The following is a 20725-nucleotide window of genomic DNA, read 5'->3' as shown; positions in this document are numbered from 1 at the left end:
GGTTGTGGAGGACACGGGCGATGATGAGGACCTTGAGGTGGAGGATGGAGATTTTGAATACTTGGAGGAGGAAGATACTGATGAATACGTGGGCTCTTGATGCTAGCTATATAGAAAAAAAAATACCTAAAGTCTACTGTTAGTTACTTAGCCAATTGTCAAAGCCTTTTGTTTAATGGTTTCGTGAATGCTCATTTGTACCACCATAATGTTAATCATACTAAAAAGGAAAACCAATCAGGGGATTTAGGGATGCAAGCGGACTTGTCTACAAACCTGCGAAATATTTTTTTCATAAAAAAGTCTACATAACCCCTCAAAGTATCTGGGGTGAAATACTTTATCCCCAAACTATAAAACTAGATATTCTACCCCTTGAACTTTCAAAACCGGTCAAATAACCGCTTCAGTGGTTTTAGAGGGTCGTTTTGTCTTTTTCTTTTTTATTTATTTCTGCTAAATCTTTGAAAAATCATAATAAATCACAAAAAAATCATAAAATAAAAAAATTAATTTTGTTGGACTCCTGATAATTAGATCTACATAGTGAATATATAATATGATATACTTTAGTACAAAAATTTTATTGTAGCTTTAAATCTATGTTTTTCTATAATTAATTCGAATAATCCATATATGTAGTTCCTATGTTTCAATTGTGATAAACTTTTTATGGTGGGCTCATTATTGTATACTTGAACTATGGTAAAAATTTTATACTCATTGGATCACGTATAACTTAGTTATAAATAAAGCATAGATTTAACAAGAATAAAGCCAAAAATTTCATACTCATTGGATCACGTATAAATCTATAACTTAGTTATCTTGTAAAATGACATAGCTCCAAAAATGAACCCGTACATTTTCCAGTTTGAGCTAGTCAGCCAGAAAGGCTACATTGTGCTTTTTTTCAGAAGGAACATAAGTTGAAAATATACACATGGTTATTGCGTCATTCTGGCGTGGTTATCACAAATATAATGTGATGAAAGATACAGCAATACATAAGACAGTGAATGGCAATAATGTCAGAGCACATTCTGTAGCACCAACCATTGGCAGATAAGCAACAGAACTTCAACATAAAAAAGATTGACAGCATAATAATGGGGGAACTTCAGAGTAAATATTTGAAATTACAAGTTCAAGTTAAGACATACAGCCCATCATTTCTTGGGTAATTTCTGACACTAATGATGTTTGGATTCATGGACCTGCCATAACATGAGATTCACCTCCACCTTGCCCCTCCCAGTCGGATTACCTCTTCTGTTCCAGAATCCCTGTGAGCTCTATCATCACCAGCATCATTCTTTGTGTTTGTTGCATCACCATACAGATCCTTCAGCTTTGCCAGGTTGGATGATTCTGGTGCCCTACCAAATGGACTGGAGCGATGTTTGTCACCGTCAGTTCTGCCACGGACTGGACTCCTGCTCCTGCTCCTGCGGGAGCTTGAATGTCTATTTCGGTCAGAATCCCTGTCCCTCTTTTCACGGCCCCGTCTTTCATCATCCCTATCTGAATAACTCGACCGATGATGATCACGGTCTCTGTGATCACGAGCATAACGATCATGCTCCCTATCCTTATACCTGCCACGATCACGATCTGAACGGTCCCTCTCAGAGTCATGATCACGCTCAGAACTCCGACTTCGGCGTTTCCTTGGTGGCGATTTTGCACGGTCGCCATCATAACTTCTTTCCTTGTCCTGTTTGGAAGGTAATGTTCTTCGGACTGGGGAAGAATCCCTTGTGGATGCACGGTGTGGAGCACGCTGACCAAAAGAGACAGACAAAGAAGCCTTTACAGAAGGAGGTCTTCTGGCAGTATCATTTGATTCAAGCCTATTGGAGTCCCCAGTCATTCCTGACTGCTTTGTTGGAAGCTTCAGCTTCTCAAGATGGCTAGTGACCTGTCGGAGAATTGGGAGAGGCACTCGTGGAAGAAGACTATCGAAATAGTACTGCAAAAAAATAACAAATATCATTGACACTTTGTTTTAACATGTGACAAATAATAATCTCAACTGAAACTTATCTACTAGAGTAATATATTAAAAAAGAAAGAAAACACTGAGGAATTGCATCAGAATTGTAATACAATATATCAGAGCACCTGCCTGGGAACAAATGTGGTGTCAAGCAGCAAAAAAGAAAAATTGGTTTTACAGTTAACTATCAAATCCGTATCAGGAGTACTCATCTTTCTTTTTTTTTAGTAGCATTTCCCAAAAAAAATCCAACTATAAGATATTTAACGCACTGGAACCCTTTCACTTTTCTCTAGAGAAAACAGACCTATTTCCTCGATAACATATCACACTCCTTCAGCAAAGAATCATGTCTGGATGAAAAAGAAAATACTAGTAACTCTTGCCACAAGAAACCAATATGGGCAAAAGCCCCATGGGCATACATGTTCCATATGATATAATCCTCAACAAGTAAAAAAAGGAGTAAATTATCTTGCAAACAATTTCAAATGTTATGAATCCTTCAACCACTTGAAACATAGGTTAGACTAGCGAAAAAACAGTGAAAAAGGTACTTTTGAGCAACACATCATGACAAACCTTATACAGTGATGTTACTGGCGGAAGAGATGATGTCTCCTCTTAAAAGCAACTCCACAATTGAAATTTCCCCTCAGTATGCCAAATCAACAGGTGAGTGATTCAAGAAAGACTAATGGCATTTAGGTTCAGAAAAGAATACGGTTAATGATCTCTGCCCTCGGATGCAGTTGGGTAACTAAGGAGACACTGTGATAGCAGCTCAGGATACTTTTTTGTTATATGGAAGAATTGTGAAATAACTTCAAGAGATATACCTGACCAAGGAGAAGATCACGCACATAAACGCCCATTGTAGTCGATTTACCATTTGAGCCAGGGGCAAACTCCTGAAAGTGTAGGGCATTAGATTAAAGACATGGACACTGGAAAGAACTGTAACCAGGTTTTTTTTAATTACATCGTAAAGAAGCATAAATATTTTACAGCTATAAACATGGGCAAATCAATGTTAGTATAGGCATGAAAAGATTTTTTTTCACAGATAGATCCACATGGCTAAGCAGTTAGTTCATAAGTGTGGACATCGTTGTGTTCCAAAGAAGTAAAAGCTAGGACAGGAATGGCGGATTCCAGGGAAACACCAATTTTGCTTTGAAGATTGCACATTTCAGTATATCCTTCAGTACATGTTTCAAACATCGGTTCTTTTCTGATTGTAGACTAGGATACATACATAGGAACCAACTATTGTCCCGCCTTCAGTTTTTTACAACTATATCTGATTCTTTCTAGAAGCACTGCTCTTGGTACATAGCAGGTGCCAATATCAAAAGATGATCTTTGCTTATATTACACAAGTTTATCATAGTACCATTTAAGTGGAAACAATGCAGCAGAAACTTGATGATATAATTCAGAAACTTATGGTTGAACACGTGAACTGCAGTTGTTCTTTTGCTGCTTAATTTAATGCGAAACAAATACAACAGGCGCAGAAATGCTAATGCAATAGAAACAATACCTCGCCATCCTTGATATAGGGTTCGTACCAAGACCACAGCGTCTTCGGTTCTGCAACATATCGCAGGTAGAGGAATCCAATCTGAAATAAACAAATTATTATTAGACTCTGATAGCCAAATTCATTTGTTTGATAAACTGAAGATTTGAGACACCGACAAGCTAGTGCCATGTGTGGATGGGCATATATGTATCACTTGGCCGGTTCCATGTAAATACAGCCAACTAAGTCTATCACTACTACTGACTACTACATGTACTACTACCGGAGAAGCTTTAGCTAATGACAGGACAGTGAGGGCCATTTCTAGTCCGATTCCCTAACTAAATCCTCCAAAATTGTAACAGTCCGCATGCAACAACTTGTTCTAAACCCAGAAACAGCAAACAGATCATTGAAATAGAAAACCAAATACTAGGGAGGCCAGAGATTCACATACAGCTCTGATGTAGGGTGAGTCCTGGTGCTTGAGCAGGCCGTGCATCTGCTTGACGGTGAGCTTCATGGTGAATAACTTGTAGAGGAGGCAGAAGGCGGAGGAAGGGCCGCGGCAGTTGCCGGTCATCCAGGGCTCGACGTGGTCCACCTGGTTGTAGATCTCGTCGACCACCTCGTGGTAGGTCTTGTACTTGAAGAGCTCCTTGAAGTAGTCCGAGGAGAGGATGTTCACAGACAGCACCTTCTCCATCAGCCCCTCGATGGACCGGCCAGACGACTGGATCTCCATCCCCTCACCTCCTCTGGAATGGAATCAACAGGAATCAAATTCGAACCACGCCGCAGGCCGTAAGGCGCATGCGCGGGTAGCAGAGAGGAGATTCGAAAGTTTACCTCGTCTCTGTTCCACCGGAACGCGAGCTGAGCTAAGGGCGCACGGGGAGACGCCGCCCCGGCGGCGCGGCGCGGCGTGGCGTGATCGGGACGGCGGCGGGCCGGAGGAATCGCTTTGGATTGGGAGGGTTCGGTCGGAGAGGGGACCTAGCAGACGAGAGGCGGAGGAAAGGAGTCGAGCCCGTGTGCGTGCGTAGGTTGGGTTGGGTCAGGCGTCAACGCGTCAAGCCAGAAGCCACCCGGGGTGACGCGCCTAGTTCTCAATCACATCAGGGCCGTCGGCTCGATGATCTACGGACGGATCGTACTGGGCCACAGGGGGCGTGCGGCCTCGGGTTGAGTCGGTTTGCTCTGTCACGGGCTGTGCCAAGGGCTACAGTGGAAACATGAAACCCATTCGGAAAACCGTATTTACTTGGCTCAAAACAATTGAAAATTAAGTTAAAAAAAGCAATTGAAAATTGAATATTCATCGCACATCCATACATGTACTCACATGAAAAGATTAAGGTACAAAATCATTTCAAAAAGTAATTAACAAATTTTGAGTGCATGTGCCTCATCAGGAATTTTTATTCCGTTCGTTTATCTTCTAAGTCATTCTTCTATCGTAATAAATCAGCAAACATTATTCTTAGTCATGACTTTTCAGAAAGGTGAACAGACTCTTTGTCTTCTAGCAAACAATAGCTCCAAAATTTAGTCTTTTTCTTATGATTTTTTTCAGTTTCAGTTTACATTTCAACCTTTGCGTTTGGCATATGAGGATGCACTACGAATACGTCAAGTTTTAAAAAAATTTTGACCGAAATAGGGTTTTGAATTGCTTTCTTGGTAGTGTCATAATATTTTTCAGCTCGGTACCAATCTTCTATCTTGAGTCCAACTGAAAATATGGAGATAGAAAAATAAAACTTTATTTCGTATACTGTTGTTTCAAGCACCAGCTGTGAAATCAAGCTTTATACAAATTCATCACAAGTTTCTTCGGGGCAGAGGTGTTGTTTCTGAATTCTCAATGCGTCGTTTATTTGTCCATGGTGTTGCCTGCCTTATGCGGTGCCGAGCTATGCACTAGCGTTACAGTTCAATTTGACTGTATAGTGCTACTACGGTGAACAAATGTGTCGGAGGAAATATCTTTTCTATTTTTTGCTTGTGGTTTTCAATTTACACGGTATCCGTAACTCTTCTTTCACTAGGCTTACCGTTGACTAGTGCTCGTAGTTGACAAGAGGCCAAGAGTAGGGTAGGGGTTTCTTTTTTTGCAATTGTATACCTGTGGTTCGCAATCGCACGAGTTCAGTCTTCAGTGCAGACGTGCACTTTCTTTTTTTTTTTTTTTTGAATCTAAGCGGGGGCAGACGTGCACGTTTGTCCTGTGGAACACGCTTTTTTTTTTTTTTCTTTCTTTAGCAACTCCTGTGGAACACCGATGACCTGCCGATACATTCTCATCCGGCCTGTGACGAAAATTGCGCTAAGGCAAAGTGTGCAGGGCCGTTGGGCCGCGGTTGTCAAGCAACAGAAGCCCACTCCGTTCCACCCACTACCAGTCACCCCACTCACTTCCTCAGTCTTTAGCACCACCTCGCCAGTCCACCCTCCACAACACCAGCTTAAATATCCGTTGGGACCGCCCGCACTCGCCGAGCTCTGTAGCGGGAGCTTGTGACCCGAGCGGGGGCAACAAGGTGGTGTGGATGCTGTGCGACGGTTTCTCTGGGCCTGGGCCTGTGGTGTGCCTTTGCTTGCTGGCCTGCCCGTCCCAAGTTGGTAGTGGTTGGCGGGGCTCTTGCGAAGGCTTGGGCCTCTCCGAACCTAAAGCGGCAGGAATGGCGTGAGGCTGGCTTCACAGAGCAGCGATCACTGCCCGCTTCCAACGGTGGGAGGATAACAGGCCGCTGCACCATTAGCCCAACTTAGGGCCCAGAGCCTCACTATAGCAGACCACCATCTTTTTTTTTTTCTTGGATTGCTGTGTCATTTGGCTAGAGCCCAACTTTGGCCCAATAGCGGAATCTCTCTAGACTCGAGTCCATAGCAGCATCGCTATCTTTTTTTTTTTCTTTCGCCCAGTCTGTCGCACTGCTGGCTCTTGTCCAAGGAAAAAAGAAAAAACTGTTCTCTGCAGCCGATACAGGACGGGCAGCTGGGTGAGTAGGTAGGCAGGCATATGCGCAGGATGAATGCGCGAAACCACCCATTGCTGTGCGGCGCGGCAGGCGGCATGGGGGCAAACAGTAGGCCGGCGCCCGGGCGATCCGATCGTACTGGTGCGTCGCATCCACAGCACGGCCCTGGCCCCGGCGGTAAGGGAAGCAATGAATGCGCTCTCGCTCGGTCCCCGGCCGCGCCATCTAGCTGGCTACCTCCGCGCGGCCCATGCATGTGGCGCGCGCAGGGACGACGACGACGGCCCGGGGATCGACATACATCCGGCCGGCACGCGCGGCCGCTGGGTCACCGGAAAAGGCAGCTAGCGTCGCGCCATCACTGGCCGGGGCTCCCGCAGCGGCCGGGCGGCTCAACTGAACGAACCAGAGCGTCGCCATCAGAGGCCCCCCGGCCGCGGAGTAGTCGTGGTCATGCGTGCCCATCTTGGCTGGCATGGCAAGTAGCAACGTCTCCTATTATGTCTCCGCGTATATATATGCTTGCTCATGCTCCCAATCGCGTGAGATTTTTGTGTAATAATGCTGAAAATGGGCAAATGGCCATGTTAACCCTGTTCGCTTCACTGACTCGCTCGTTGCCTCAGTCCTCACGATTCCCCCCCCCCCCCCCCCCCCCCCCCCCAAAACGGAAGTGTTATACTGTGTGCGGAGATATGATGGAACCCATTTCCGACGGCGACGTCGCGCGCATGGCTGGGCTGGTGTTGTCACGGGGCCCTTGCTCCAGCTCCAGCTCGAGAAGGAAATGCAGGTAGCTGGTTCGGTTCGGTCCAGCAGCCCCTTCCGTCCTCCCGCCGGGCCCTTCCCGTCGTCGTCCTGCTTGCCACCACCCACCGCCAGCCAGCCAAACTTTTGCGTTGCCTGACGCGTGACGACACCTCACCGCGCTGAGGCCTGTTTAGTTCAAAAACTATTCGCCGTAACATCAAATCTTGCGACACATGCATAGAGTATTAAATATAGACGAAAACAAAAATTAATTACATAGTTTGACTGTAAATCGTGCGATGAATTTTTTTGAGTTCTACTTAGTTTATAATTAGACAATATTTATCAAATAAAAACGAAAATACTAAAATACCGAAACCAAAGAAAAATCGGAACTAAACAAGCCCTGCTGTGGCGTTAATATTCGCGTGGCCGCATCTCACCAACACCGCCAGGCAGCTACTGCATTCACGCACTCGTCATCTTCGTCCTCGAGAGGCCAAAGCAATGGTTCCCGTCTCCCTCTCCCACCTTGTTGCTCGAAGCTTCCAAGGACTGCAACTTTCGTTTTCGCAATCGGCCAAGGCTGGGCCAGCACAGCAAAGCAAGCCGCCAAGGCAAGGCAGTTCCAAGAATTCGGAGCTGGTTGACCGTCGCTGTGCCTTGTTCCAAAGCACAAGCACGGCCGTCTTGAATATGCTTCACGGTTGAACCTTCCGTGGACAGAAAAAGGACAGCAAGATTTACCACTTGACAGGGCAAACTTCTTGCATCAGGAGGGAAGGAATTCCTGCTCCTTGTAAAAGATTCTGAATGGTTGGATATTGCAGATTTAGCACTGCATGAAAAAGGCCCCACTGCAGAACAAGACATATATATATATATATGGTCCCAGAAGGTTTGCACTGCACCGGCCAGTAACAGACGTCAGGACTGCTGCCGGCCTCCGGAGGTCCCAAAGCTTCCGATTCCACAAATCACATAACAACATATAATACCTGTCCTTGGATGGATGCAAACGCAGGAGGTCTGCGATTCATTCGATCAATCAATAAGACAAAGATGGTAAGAATGTACAAATTAGGCTGTTACAAAGGGGAATGCCTCCTACACACCCAACCTGGCCTAACCTACTACATCATCGTCATCATCCCCTGCAGAATCTTCCACTCCGGCCTCCTCAATCAGCTCCTGTACGCGTCCTTGTCCAGCAACCCACAACACAGACTCATCCATCCTCCGTCCTGGGACCCTTAGAGCAGCACTCACTGCGTTCCTCTCTTCACAACAACTCAGATCGGCTCTGCTTCCTCAATCCTGGCCTCCTCCTGGGCTCCCCCCACCATACATGCCAGTGCCTCCAAGCCTCCCGTCAAACACGTCTTGGCCAATTCCCCAGGTTGGGTGGGTAATGCGGCGTTCCCCCATGTGCCAAACTTCTCGCGACCAACCAAAACCACTCACTCAGTTGCGTTAGTGTACCCCCATAACATAGGATTTGTGCTTCGCAGGAGCTGCCCCTCCACGATTTTCTTTGCTCGGCCAGTTCAGCTTCAGGGGGGAGGGGGGTTCATGCGCTCTCCGCCGGGAAAAAGCCCATGTTCCCTTCACCACCGTGCGCCCGCTTCGGGCGCCACTCTGTGTGCGCCTTCACGATGTCGGCTCCTGATTCCAGCTGCAGCAGGTGGTCACACTGGATGGTGGAGTCTGCGTGGCCGTCCACACATTCGCCTGCGACGGTGGTGAGCGACTGCAGCACGCTGTCACGGCCACACTCCTTCCTGTAATCCAGTGTCATGCTTGCAAGCTCATGCTTTTCCAGGATTGAAATCGGAGCACTCTGGAAAAAGATAACAAAAAAGGATTCAGGCATTTTGAGCAGCTTTATACTATTCAAAGATTAAGAAGCTCAATAGATATCACTGTACTAGCAGTGTTTGCTTTCCAAAGACAGATCACCAATTGATCATTCATTAGAAAGGAGTTATACAAACACAAGTACACAAAGCTTTATAAACTTTTAAGTCATGCCAATGAGATCTCCAACCACCACCACATGGCCAGATCAGCGGCCATTGAATAAGATGAAAAGAGGCAGGCCCTCAAGAAATTACCTCAAGAATCCAACCAATATACTTGACATTATTCACATGCTGGTTGACATCAAGGTCGCCCCACCTAGGCTGTTCAATGAAATGGAGCCCCATGAGAAATTTATATTTGACAACCATGGTACTAAGAAACAAAGCATGGTTATCCTACTTACAGTGAGACCCTTTCTTATGAACTGTTTCATAGTATCACCATCAGAAGTGCTCCCTGGCTTAGCCAACTTCTCACTTTGCTCATCTGTTATGGCTGAGCGGCCATTGAAATACGGGCCTATCTCAGCCCTAACTTCATCTGGCATTTTTGAAAGCCTTCTAGTGTTCTTATTCATCATCACCCAAACACTGCAAGCAAAAATTGAAAAGGTATGCAAATAATAAGCAAAGATCACACATCAAAGAGACAAAAACAATAAATACAAAAGCAGATGAAATCCAAACCTTGTAGCTCTCAAGATTGTACGTCCAGAGTTATAGTCACGAACATGCCAGTCTCGACGCATGCCATTTTTTCCAGCAGCAGCTACCCATGTGTCCACTTGAACCATATCTCCCCTAAATTATAGCAAGTTTTTCAACAGATATTCAGTCAACTTTTCAGCCCATAAGCAAATGTCACAACTATATCTGAACCCAAAAAACAAAAAAAAAAACAGTTCAATTTGTTCTCCTTTTCTCCAACAAGGTATACTCCCGAATTGGACAACTTGCAAAGTTGTAACTTTACGAAACGAAAATTGTAGCAGGTGTTGATTTCTGAGCACTCAAGTTATTTGCTCAATAAACAAATTAAATGTAGTGAGCTGACGAATCCAGATCAAAGACATCTTCGTATGGCAGCCCACACCATTTATTTCTTACGATGAAATCATTTATTCCAACAATAAAGGCCAGCTCTGATCTCTTGAGGTGTACAGCCTGTCAGATCTTTGTGATTCAAGCATTCAACGAATGCATGGACAAACGCCACTTAATTCAGCAGTTCTAAGCTATTAATATATTGTCTTACCAAATAAATAACTTCCAATACTTTGGTCACTCTATACTCGACTATGAACATAACAAATAGTGACACTAAACCAAGGCGCATATCAGTGTTTTTTAACTCCGCTTATCCGTGTTTTGGTTGGGTGCAACCATCCATATTAAGGTGTTGCCTGCTGAAACTGTCCAGGCTATGGAGTCCCACTCAAAGGGGATATAGGCAATAAACTTGTTCTCTGTGCAGAATAACAAAATCAGAAAATTGGCAGGGAGGTTGTTTTCTTGTGCTTCTGATTGATAGTTAGAACTATTTTATATTCCAGTGTTATTTAAGCCTGCACCGCTGATACACATTTTTCATCTTTGAGAGCTAAAGTAAAGACTGAATCCTTAAACCATAGAAGCACTGCTCCTAAAGGCGTGAGTCCTGTTCTTTTTACCAAGACATCACAGCTCAACAGACTTTAGACAAAGATGTCTAAATGTTTTGCTTGTGCCAAGGCTGGATCATGCGGACTGTTTGTTGCTAATCTTCAAGTAATACTAAGTGCATACCTAAAGACTTATACAGGACGTTTTCATGCTATACAGCACAAGCCAGTTAGATTATAAAGCTTCATTATCCATAAATGGCATGCACAAACTATCAGTCAAAATCAGATGCTAGTAAATTAGTGAAATGACCAAAATTTAGCTAGTAACACTTCTAGTGCATGCAATACTCAATTTTTGAAAACGCATGTCCCAAGGGGCAAAACAGCCAATTCCACAAAGAGTGGAAAGAGTAACAGTTATAAATTTGATTCAACGCGAGAAGGATGGCATTTTCCAAGAAATGGATAAGGGTTGTTACTGTTTGCAGAAACATACCACGAGGGATATTGCTCAACAAGAAGCTGAATTTTGCTGACAACCCAAATCAGGTTTCGCTTGCTCATCTCTGGCGTGGCGCCAAAACCATCTCCAAGAAGGCCAGCTGTCTTCACATGGTTAAGAGCTGTTTCCTGAAAATTTCAAAATAAAGTGAGCCACAATGAAACAAGATGGACCAATAGTAAATAGAGCAAAAAAGGATGAGAAACTTAAGTTTTGTAGTATCATTGTGTCACCTGTAAATGGTTCATTAATGTCTCTATAGAAGCCGTACGATCAGCACCAATCTCATAGGACCTAATCAAGAAGTTCTGCCTAAACACCAGCCCATCCTGGATGATCCTACCAAAACCAAATGTATCAACAAGCATGTCGGGTTTCTTCGGCTTCCAGTCAAGCAGTGTCCACTGCTTCTCTGCTGCCAGGAAGATGGTAGTGACAGCTGCAAGAAGCATGCTCCAATCTGGCAGTTGGTTGTAGAATGTTTTAGGAGCAGTGTAGGGTATCGCCTCCTCTTTGTCTGTGCTTGCACTCTTGAGGTTAACCTTGGTGCCATTAACCTTGGGAAGAGCCTGTGCTTGAGCCTTCACTTGCATGTTGCCCGAAGGGGCGTTAGGTTTTGCAACAATACCACGGACGCTCAAATTATCCGGTAATTCACCAGCCAAGTTCTTTGATGTTTTGGCGGATGCTGCCGGAGAAGCCCCTGGACCAGGGAAGAAGGCTGAGGCAGCAAGGGAGCCAGCCATGGCTCAACCGTGCTTCAGGATTCAGAGAAGCCGAGGCCTCACACTCCAAATGCCAACCTGAAGAAAGAACCAACGAAAACAGAAGGTTTTGTGAGAAGGTGTATATATTCACCATTTATTTAGACAACAAAGCGCCACTGTTTTCCCCTATTTTCCATCGCATTCTCGTGAGTAAGACCTCGAAAGGAACATGGCTATTGTGTGACTGTGATGGTTAAAATTCCAAGTTTGGGGCTTCCAGAATCGTGATAGCTACAGTACAGAAAGGATAAATGAACATTTCCATTTTTTATACAGAAAATATGAGAACCGCAAACAATTTTCTGAAATTAATTAGGAGTCTGGCATAGGCCACCGGATCCAGGCATCCAGCAGCTAAAAGATGTAACCTTTTCAGGCAGAGGAAGGCCACCACCAAAGAATACTGAAACCAGTTGAGCCCCTACGAATCAATTCGCAAGCGAGGGTCACTGCCCCACCATCAGAAAGCATCTCAACTACGGCCACACCACATGTTTCGGGGGGCGGCAAACAAATGCATGCCTACTAGCCCAGAGAAATCCAACCAGCCTTCTCTCTGGATACAGCTCAAGCCAGTTGGACCATGTTTCCAACCGAATAAGACGAATCACATCCCTAGAAAAGCTCCAATTTTTCAGCGATGAACAGAAACACATTGCCGGCAAATCCACAGCAACCCAACACCCAAACCTGCGCCATTGTTGATGCCCAATTCAGGCCAGGCACAACACCACCTTAAAATCCATACATTTCACCCGTGACCCCCCGTTAATTTCCGCAAATTTAAACACAAAAAGCCGACGGATTAAAAAAAATCCCCCAGGCATTAGGGCACCGACAGAACTCCGCACGAAACCGCCAGATCTACCCCGCGAAACCGGAATGCAGCCCGAAATCCACCACCCGAGCCCCCCGCCGCCCCCACGCCCTAGAAACTCGCACCACGCAGATCACCGGGAAGGCGGGCACTCACCGTGCGTGCGCCCCCGCGAGGAACGGATGAGCCCGAATCAAGCCCGACCGCGCCGCTGCCCCCTCTTCCTCCTCCTCGTCGCGGCGCAAGAACGGATTAGATACGGGCGGATTGGACTTGTGGCCTCCGCTCCCTCAGGCTCGCCACCTCACACACAAGAGAGAGAGAGAGGGAGGTGGGGGGAGAGAGAGAGAGAGATGAGTTTTTTTTTGCGTTTCCTCCCTCTGTTTCTTCTCTGAAAGGCGGCCACGGAGCAGAGCCGTTAGGCAACCGCGTGGAGATAATATATATATATACAGACGCGGGTACGGCTCACGGGGTACGTATGCCGGTATGCGTAGAGCATACGGGGCAGTGAAAGGACGAGAGTGCCCCTAGGGCCGGTTTGGTCAGTTCAGGGCAGCGGAACCTGTGGGCCCGGGTTGCATTATTTAGACCAGTTTTTTTCCTGTTCCTTTTTTCCTTGTTCTAGCTGTCCGACGGTTCTACACGAAATTTGGTTCGACCACACGTACTGCCGTACTGGTGGATGGTAAAGCAAAGAAAGAAAGCGATGTATCTCGAGCGTGACACGGCTATAAGAGCGTTTGGTGATTGTTGTGGATTGTAGAAGTAATTAGTTAGTTTATTTGTACATCATTAACTCATTATTTTATTTAGAAGGTATTCATCTTTAAATTACGATATAGATCGCTTTAGATTTGTCTATGTATTTTTCTTATTTTTATCTGCCTTACTATTAATGTGACAAAATTTTCATCGTATTTTTTCTATCTATCCCTATAAGTTACTTGTTTTCTACTCGTCATCAAATTTGTTTTTGTTCTGCCTCTCCCTTCTTGTTCGGCTTATGGGTTCATCCTTGTTTTTTTCTTGGTAAGTACGAGCGACCACCTATACATATTCAGAAGTTCTAGTGACCATTCACACACATGTGAAAATAAAATGCTAAAAACAAAAGCTAAGCAGGGATCGAATCCAAATCTTTCAATGTTTTTGTTCTGCCTCTCTCTTCTTGTCTAGCTTTCATGTTCGTCCTCATTTTTTTCATGGAAAGTCCCAACGACCACCCACACACATTCGGAAGTCCCAGCTACCACAGTAAAAGATAGATGTTAACATGTTTTGCCAAGAACCTTTAATCTAAGTTAGAGATGGCAAAGTTAAAGAGAGCTTATAGTTTAGAGAAATTTGGGATCAAAAATATTTGCATCTATCTTATACAGTGGCCTATTCTAGGAGTTCCTTTTCGTATGATGGAATACGAAACTCGTAGAGAAACCAAACCTTTCTTAGGAGTAGGTTTCCTTGGGACAAGCTGAAGATGCTCTCTCGGCTTGTGCTATTTGCTATTTGCTGGTAGTTTTGGATAATTTTCGAATACATCAAATAGTAGGGACATATCTCTAAGCATATAATCACCAATGACTATCCAATTCTAGGATAATCATGCCATAGCCTAATTATCTATGGTTGTTTATCTAACATGTGGGTCTAATCATTAGTCAATGCAGGATATTGCATATATGCGACCAGTGTGTAGCCCACATGTTTACATGTGCTTAGCTCCTAATTCTAAGGTATAAAATGTGTATGCAAGAAGTAACAAGAAAATAATAGAATTGATACGTAATATATATGTAACTTTGAACTTTCACAACACAAAGAGGGAGAGAGGTCGTATAGTAGTTCCTGATTGGCAACCATACTTCTCCAACTCTTACTTGTCTTGTAGCCACCAATATTTAGATTTGCTCATGTCTCCGTGGATATGTTACTCATCACATACCACGTCTTTATTTAAACACCCGCAAAACCTTAGTTCAAATGTTTTACAATTTTCTATTCGATCTTCATAGAAATCTGATCGACGTTCCATCTTCTTCTAGATATAAAGCACGTCTTTATTTAGAATGCAAGGATGGATAAGGAATGTCTTTGTTTAGAATGTGAAGATAGAAACACAAAAAATAAATGTTTCATGTAAATCATGTAAAGAAAAGGAGGATTCACGAACTAAGACAAAAATAGGCATTTTGATTTAATTTACTCAAAAAAATCAAAGAAAACTTTAATTTGTCTTAGAATCCAACACATCATGCTGCCCTGAACTTCTTTTTTCTAAGGGTGAGGATGTGTGTGCAGGGGTGGTGGTGGTGGGGGGTGATAATAAAGCCTTGTAGATTGGTGCTAACTGCTAATAGCTAGAATCCTTCAAGAAATGCTGAAAATGGATATTTTCTTAGACTCTGAAGCATTTTCTTCCAAAAAAAAAAGAAAAACAAAAATGTCTAGAGAAAACAAATATTTTATTTTTGAAACAAAAAAACAAAACAAATAAATGGTCTACTCCCTCGGCTAAAAAGAGGGTGCACATCTGTGTCAAAGTTGCGTCGCAATGTACTAGTATGTATATATCTGCTCTCTAGAAAGTAGCAACACACATATTTAGTGACGTAAAAGCGTATATACTCCACTGGAGAGTATTTACCGTGTGTGTACATATATATATATATATATAAAATAATTTATTTGAGTAGGGATGTTCCACTAGAAGAAGGAGAACATTAGGATGCAATTATTCAAATGTACTCTTTGTTCGCTTAAATTTATCAGCTGAATCTATTGGTTATTCAACAGTATTTTTCTCTCATAATAAATTAATCAATAATATTTTTTTTTTGTCATGGCTTATCCGCCGAAGCAACCAGGATTACTACACGTACGTAGTGACGTCAGGATCGGTCGAAGGTGCGTGACCAACCAGCAGACGCCGCTAGCTGCACACTGTTGACTGTTGAACACGATCGTCCGCGCGCTTCATCTGACGTCATCACGATCGTCCGCGCGGCGCACCGATGGAAAATGGAAACGGAACGAATCCGTTACCGGCGATCTGCGTCATTCATAGGCCTCGGGACCGTCCGAGATGACGGGCGGGCGACTTGACCCGCTCCGCTCCGCTCCGCTCGTGGTCGTGGCGCTTCTGGTCGGCACGGCGCCACCGCGGCCAGCCAGCCCAGCTGCCCGGCCGCTGGCTGACACTTGGTAGGGGCAGTTTGGGAACGCGTGGTAGCTTCGCGAAGCTGGTGGTGGGTGTTGGAGGGGAAGAGAACGGAAACGGAAACGGAGGACCTCATGGCTGGCTGCGGCAGGTGGCCACGTGCACGGCGCCCCGGGCCGGTGGGCCGCCCGTCTTTCAGGTAGGGCCCAACTACCTGCACCAAACCGTGCTACAAGACCACGGTCGATCGACGGAGCTGGTGCATCTCTTTCCTTCTCGAGAAAACTCGCTGTCTATTGATTTATTATAAAATAAAAATCTGTTTGTTGAAATAGTTAACAAATTCGACCGAACGTCGTCACATTTCATTCACGATGAAACGTTGGATTTGGATTGTTTTTGTTTTTTTTTTTTGAAACTGAAACCGGACGATCGATCGTGTCATGCGAATATGCGATCGATTAGCCGCATCGGATTCGGATTCATCAGAATGCGCTGGGCGAGCCAGAGTTGATCGGCCTTGTTTAGTTCGCAAAATTTTCTGTTTTTGGATACGGTAGTATTTCGTTTTTATTTAACAAATATTGTCCAATCATGGAGTAACTAGGCTCAAAAGATTCATCTCACAAATTACAGGTAAACTGTGCGGTTAGTTTTTATTTTTGTCTATATTTAATACTCCATGTATACGACCAAAGATTCGATGTGACGAGAAATCTTGAAAATTTTTGCAAACAAGTCCGGCAATCGAGAGCCGCCCATGCAGCAGGACGCAGCGTCACGCTTTTTTTTTTTTGTTTTGTTTTGTGTGTGGCTGAAATACTTGTTATTTTGTTGAGGCTCATACGACAACATCGATCGGTCGCAGCTCGATCTGTCCATGTACAATTATCCACCAGATGACAGAGTGTTATAGTTCTTCTTTCGAGCTGATTCTTCTTAATATTTTAATTATGCATCGAAATTCGCGACAAGCTAGTGTCTATGGTTGCCTCACAAGGATAGTCTAACTGTTTTCTTTTTCAATATTACAGTTAGATTGTGACGAGCTTTTCATATCTAGCGTCATCAATCAATACAAACCGTAGCATGCACATGGGGGAAAAACTTGGCAGCCTTTGAAACTTGAAAGGCGACCAGAACAGAACACACCCGACTCTACGCTTGAATTCTGCCAACTTTGACGATGCTGGATTTGTCAGCGCCGTGCACAGGCCTTGTTTACTTCCCATCAAAATTCAAAAAGTTTTCAAGATCTCCGTCATATCGAATCTTGCGTCACATGCATGAAGCACTAAATATAGACAAAAACGAAAACTAATTATACAGTTTGACTATAAATCGTGAGACGAATCCTGTAACTCTAGTTAATTTATGATTAGATAATATTTACCACAAACAAATAAAAGTGCTACAGTAACAAAATCCAAAAAGATTTCGCATGCCATAGGCACACGGTCGAGCTTTTGTCATGATCATGGTCGTATATATCCTTCTGTAGCCAGGCAAAAGCCAAGTCAATTGGATCCGGCCCATGGGGAGGATTAAGTAAGAATCGATGAAATGAAACTTTGGTCCGGTACTGCTGCGTGCTGCCTGTCCACTCTGAAAACTGAAATAAACGATGCCACGAGTGCGACCGTGCCCTCAATTGTCAATTCACTGGTGCCATGAGAAGGCGGAAAGTACATACAGTGCGACTTGTTGATAACGATGGCATGCACGGATGGGAGCGCTCCCGTATATCTAATTCCTTTTTAAATAAAAAAAATGCACCAAAGAAATATACATACACAGTACATACTTCATAGTGTACCTAACAAATCTTGTTTGATACGAGACATATGTTTATATGTATTTTTTAAGTCTTGTATATACACACCAAAACATGCATGTAAAAATATGATCAATTAATTAAAACAATTTACAATTTGATGAAACTGGAGAGTAGTTACGTAGGTCGTTGACACGCAGGAGGTTTGTTCTTAGGATTATTATATTACAATTATTAAAATACTCATTCAGTTCGGAGGTGGGTACTACTACTTTGGGTTGTTTGGCCGGCCGCGATCGGTTTATGGAACAGCATGAATGAAATGGTCCAAATAGGAAGGCTGGAAACAATTGTTAATTGAGTGGCCTTTCAGTTATTTTTTGGTCTAAATCGACGGGATTACTCCTGCATTACATGCATGTATGGAAGTCTAATTAAATTAGTACGGAGTAATAAGTAGCGTTGGATAGAAATGCATGCAGCCAGGCTTGAACTATCCGGGGACTCTCTAGGTACTTTGGTCAATTCTTGCGCGGATTCTTCTGCGGTCTTGGTATAGTTTTTCTTTTCTTTTTTTGTTCGTGAGAAATGGAAAACACGTTTTATAGTCGATCCATTACTCCGCTAGGTACGTACCGACTATTTACATAGAGCGCTTGTTTCTTTTTTTTTTTCGAATTACACAAGTACGCATAACTCTCACCCGGTCACCCCTACGAACACGTACATAGACCCTATCTCTATGTATATATGCTTTATACACAAGTTTATGTATAAAAATTAAGTGATTAACAAACATACCAAACTTATAAGCTATAGTTAAATTTGATTATATAATCCAACAGGGCAAACAATAGAATCAGGACCTTTGTGCACAGGACTTGTCGTTTCCCGGCGACAAGTAGGTGAATGCATATGTGCTGTTACACTGTGAACTCTGCTCGTCACTCGTGGCTCCCAGCCGCAGCCGGTCCCATGGTTTATTGGCGGCAATGCAAGTAGGTAAAAAAAAAATGAAAGGGACCATACTGATGATAGTTAGGAAAGTAAGTAGTAGTAATGAACATTTTGTACTGCACACGTGGCACAGCTGTGTATGTGTTGTGTAACAGCAGTAACTCCTTTACTAGCGATCGAGGAAAGGAACAAATAAAGAGAGAGAGAGAGAGAGAGGACAATTGCTATTGCTATCACAGAATTCTAGTTTACATAGAATTTAATTTGTTTACATATACGGAAAAGGGAACCCAAAAAAAAAAAAAGACGCAGTGGGGCACTTGTTAGCAAGGTCGTGGGAGCTGGCTTTGTTGTACATGTATATGCATGTATACGTTTGTACTTGTACCCTACCTCCGGATATCGTCGACGTACATAGCGAGAAGTCTGAAGAAGAAATGCCAAAATGCATGCCTGTGTGCCTCGTCATTGTCGTTGTCGACGACGATTACTAGACGACAAGCCTTGTGAATTTGCATTGGTGTGATGGACAACGCAACAATGCCGAGTTTGTGCAGGCATGGCAATGGGCAATTGGCATGGGTAGGTCATAGGTGGTGGCCTTGAATTGATGTGCTGCTGGAACGGCATGGAGTTCATCGATCGATCGATCGATCGATATGGAAAAATGGAACACTGTGGCTATGTACAACAACAACTGTACTGTACTCTCTGAAATCTGAATGTCACAGACAGTATTATGGGTAGTGGTATGGAGGCGGAGTGGAGACCGACCAAACAGGGCAGTCATCAGTGTGCTCTGCTCGTCTGCAGTTCCGAGGACGACGAATCTTGTTCTGCTGTGCCCGGCCGGCGTGCGTCTCCTGCCGGGCCGCCTCCTCGCATGCAGATGCAAGTGCAACGCAGCAGCAGCAGCAGCAGCAGGCTCAGGCTCCTGGGCTCCTGGCACGCAAGGAGTCGCGCCGCCCCGCCCAAACTGGAGAGCCCAGACCAGACCAGCAGGCCCAACTGCTTCGGAAGACAGGCACCGCACGCGCCTGTTTGATGTGGCCCAGAGAGACTCTCTAGCGGCAATGGCAGCGTCAAGGAAAAGAAACTCCAGCTTTCCTCCCGGCCCAACGTCACGTGCCTCGCAATGTCTAATCAAACATTCCAGGATCCTCCTTGAGGTGGGTCCCACTCCGCAACGTCACGTGCCTTCTATGCACGCCATCTTCTCTAGTTTTTTTTTTAGTTTGATAAAGTGTATCTGTATTTCTAGATAAGAAAAACGTACACAAACATGAAATAAGGATACGTATAAGGATACATGGACAGCTGTCCCACCCATCTTGCATAAAGGCCCCTAACAAAAACAAAAATTACATAAAAGACCCAGGGACCTGTGCTTCTCGAAGCCTCACGAACACCCCGACTCTAGCCGCCGCCGTCTCACCACCGGTTGTCGTCGTGGAAGCAGAGGCGGATCCAGATCTAGAGCAGAGGAGCCCCTTTCGCACAAAGGCTTTGATGTGAGGCGCAAAGAGATGGAGTCACCGCCGGATGAACCTCGGCCGAGGACACACCCTAAGCCCCTCTGTTCCCGGATCGAAGCTCGCCGTCGCCACCATAGCATCCTTCAAAGACAGAGCCGCTAGATCCATTGCCTCACTGAGACAACAAAAGACTGTTGGGCTCAATCTCGTGTACAAGATCCGACCAAAGCGGACCTTACCTCCATGCGCTCGTCGCCAACACCGGAGAAGAATGTTGCCGAGACGAGGAAAAGCACAAGAGGATCTTATTCCAACTGGGCGCCACCGTCTCGCCGCCGCCGCCCCTGGAAACCTAACCCTAGATCTACTACTACTAGGACCTACTCCGACCGGTGAGAGCGCGACGGTCTCCACCACCTCCCCGGGGCCCGAAGGCCAGCGGAGGCAAGGAAGACCGCCGACGGAGACCGGAGCGCCCGCGACCGCCTCTCTCAACTGTTGGTGGGAGAGGAGAAAGGAATTTGTTGCCATCTTCTCTAATTGGAG

At 44.7% G+C, this 20725-nt stretch overlaps 2 protein-coding genes across 3 annotated transcripts; both read right to left on the bottom strand.

Moving 5' to 3' along the window:
- On the bottom strand, positions 1027–4577 carry LOC8070722 (pre-mRNA splicing factor SR-like 1). Of its 2 annotated transcripts, none has more exons than XR_002448670.1 (5): positions 4377–4577; positions 3985–4285; positions 3546–3626; positions 2582–2910; positions 1027–1972 (listed from the first exon to the last, which is right to left on the bottom strand). XR_002448670.1 is itself a non-coding variant. In XM_002436413.2 (5 exons), exons 2-5 carry the CDS (start codon positions 4270–4272, stop codon positions 1235–1237), a joined length of 1179 nt encoding a protein of 392 aa, XP_002436458.1. In that variant the 5' UTR covers positions 4273–4285; positions 4377–4571; the 3' UTR covers positions 1027–1234. The 2 variants fall into 2 exon arrangements, 1 of the variants encoding a protein (XP_002436458.1); XM_002436413.2 differs by having other exon boundaries at positions 2839–2910; positions 4377–4571.
- LOC8070721 (palmitoyl-acyl carrier protein thioesterase, chloroplastic) lies at positions 8266–13247 on the bottom strand. Its single transcript, XM_002436412.2, has 7 exons — positions 12970–13247; positions 11463–12032; positions 11224–11357; positions 9811–9924; positions 9528–9714; positions 9376–9444; positions 8266–9101 (listed from the first exon to the last, which is right to left on the bottom strand). Exons 2-7 carry the CDS (start codon positions 11973–11975, stop codon positions 8832–8834), a joined length of 1287 nt encoding a protein of 428 aa, XP_002436457.1. The 5' UTR covers positions 11976–12032; positions 12970–13247; the 3' UTR covers positions 8266–8831.

The sequence above is a fragment of the Sorghum bicolor genome, chromosome 10 (genome assembly GCF_000003195.3).
Source record: "Sorghum bicolor cultivar BTx623 chromosome 10, Sorghum_bicolor_NCBIv3, whole genome shotgun sequence".
In the NCBI taxonomy this organism is placed as follows: Eukaryota; Viridiplantae; Streptophyta; class Magnoliopsida; order Poales; family Poaceae; genus Sorghum; species Sorghum bicolor.
Note: the sequence above shows the minus strand (reverse complement) of the source record. Positions and strands in the feature narration are given on the sequence as shown.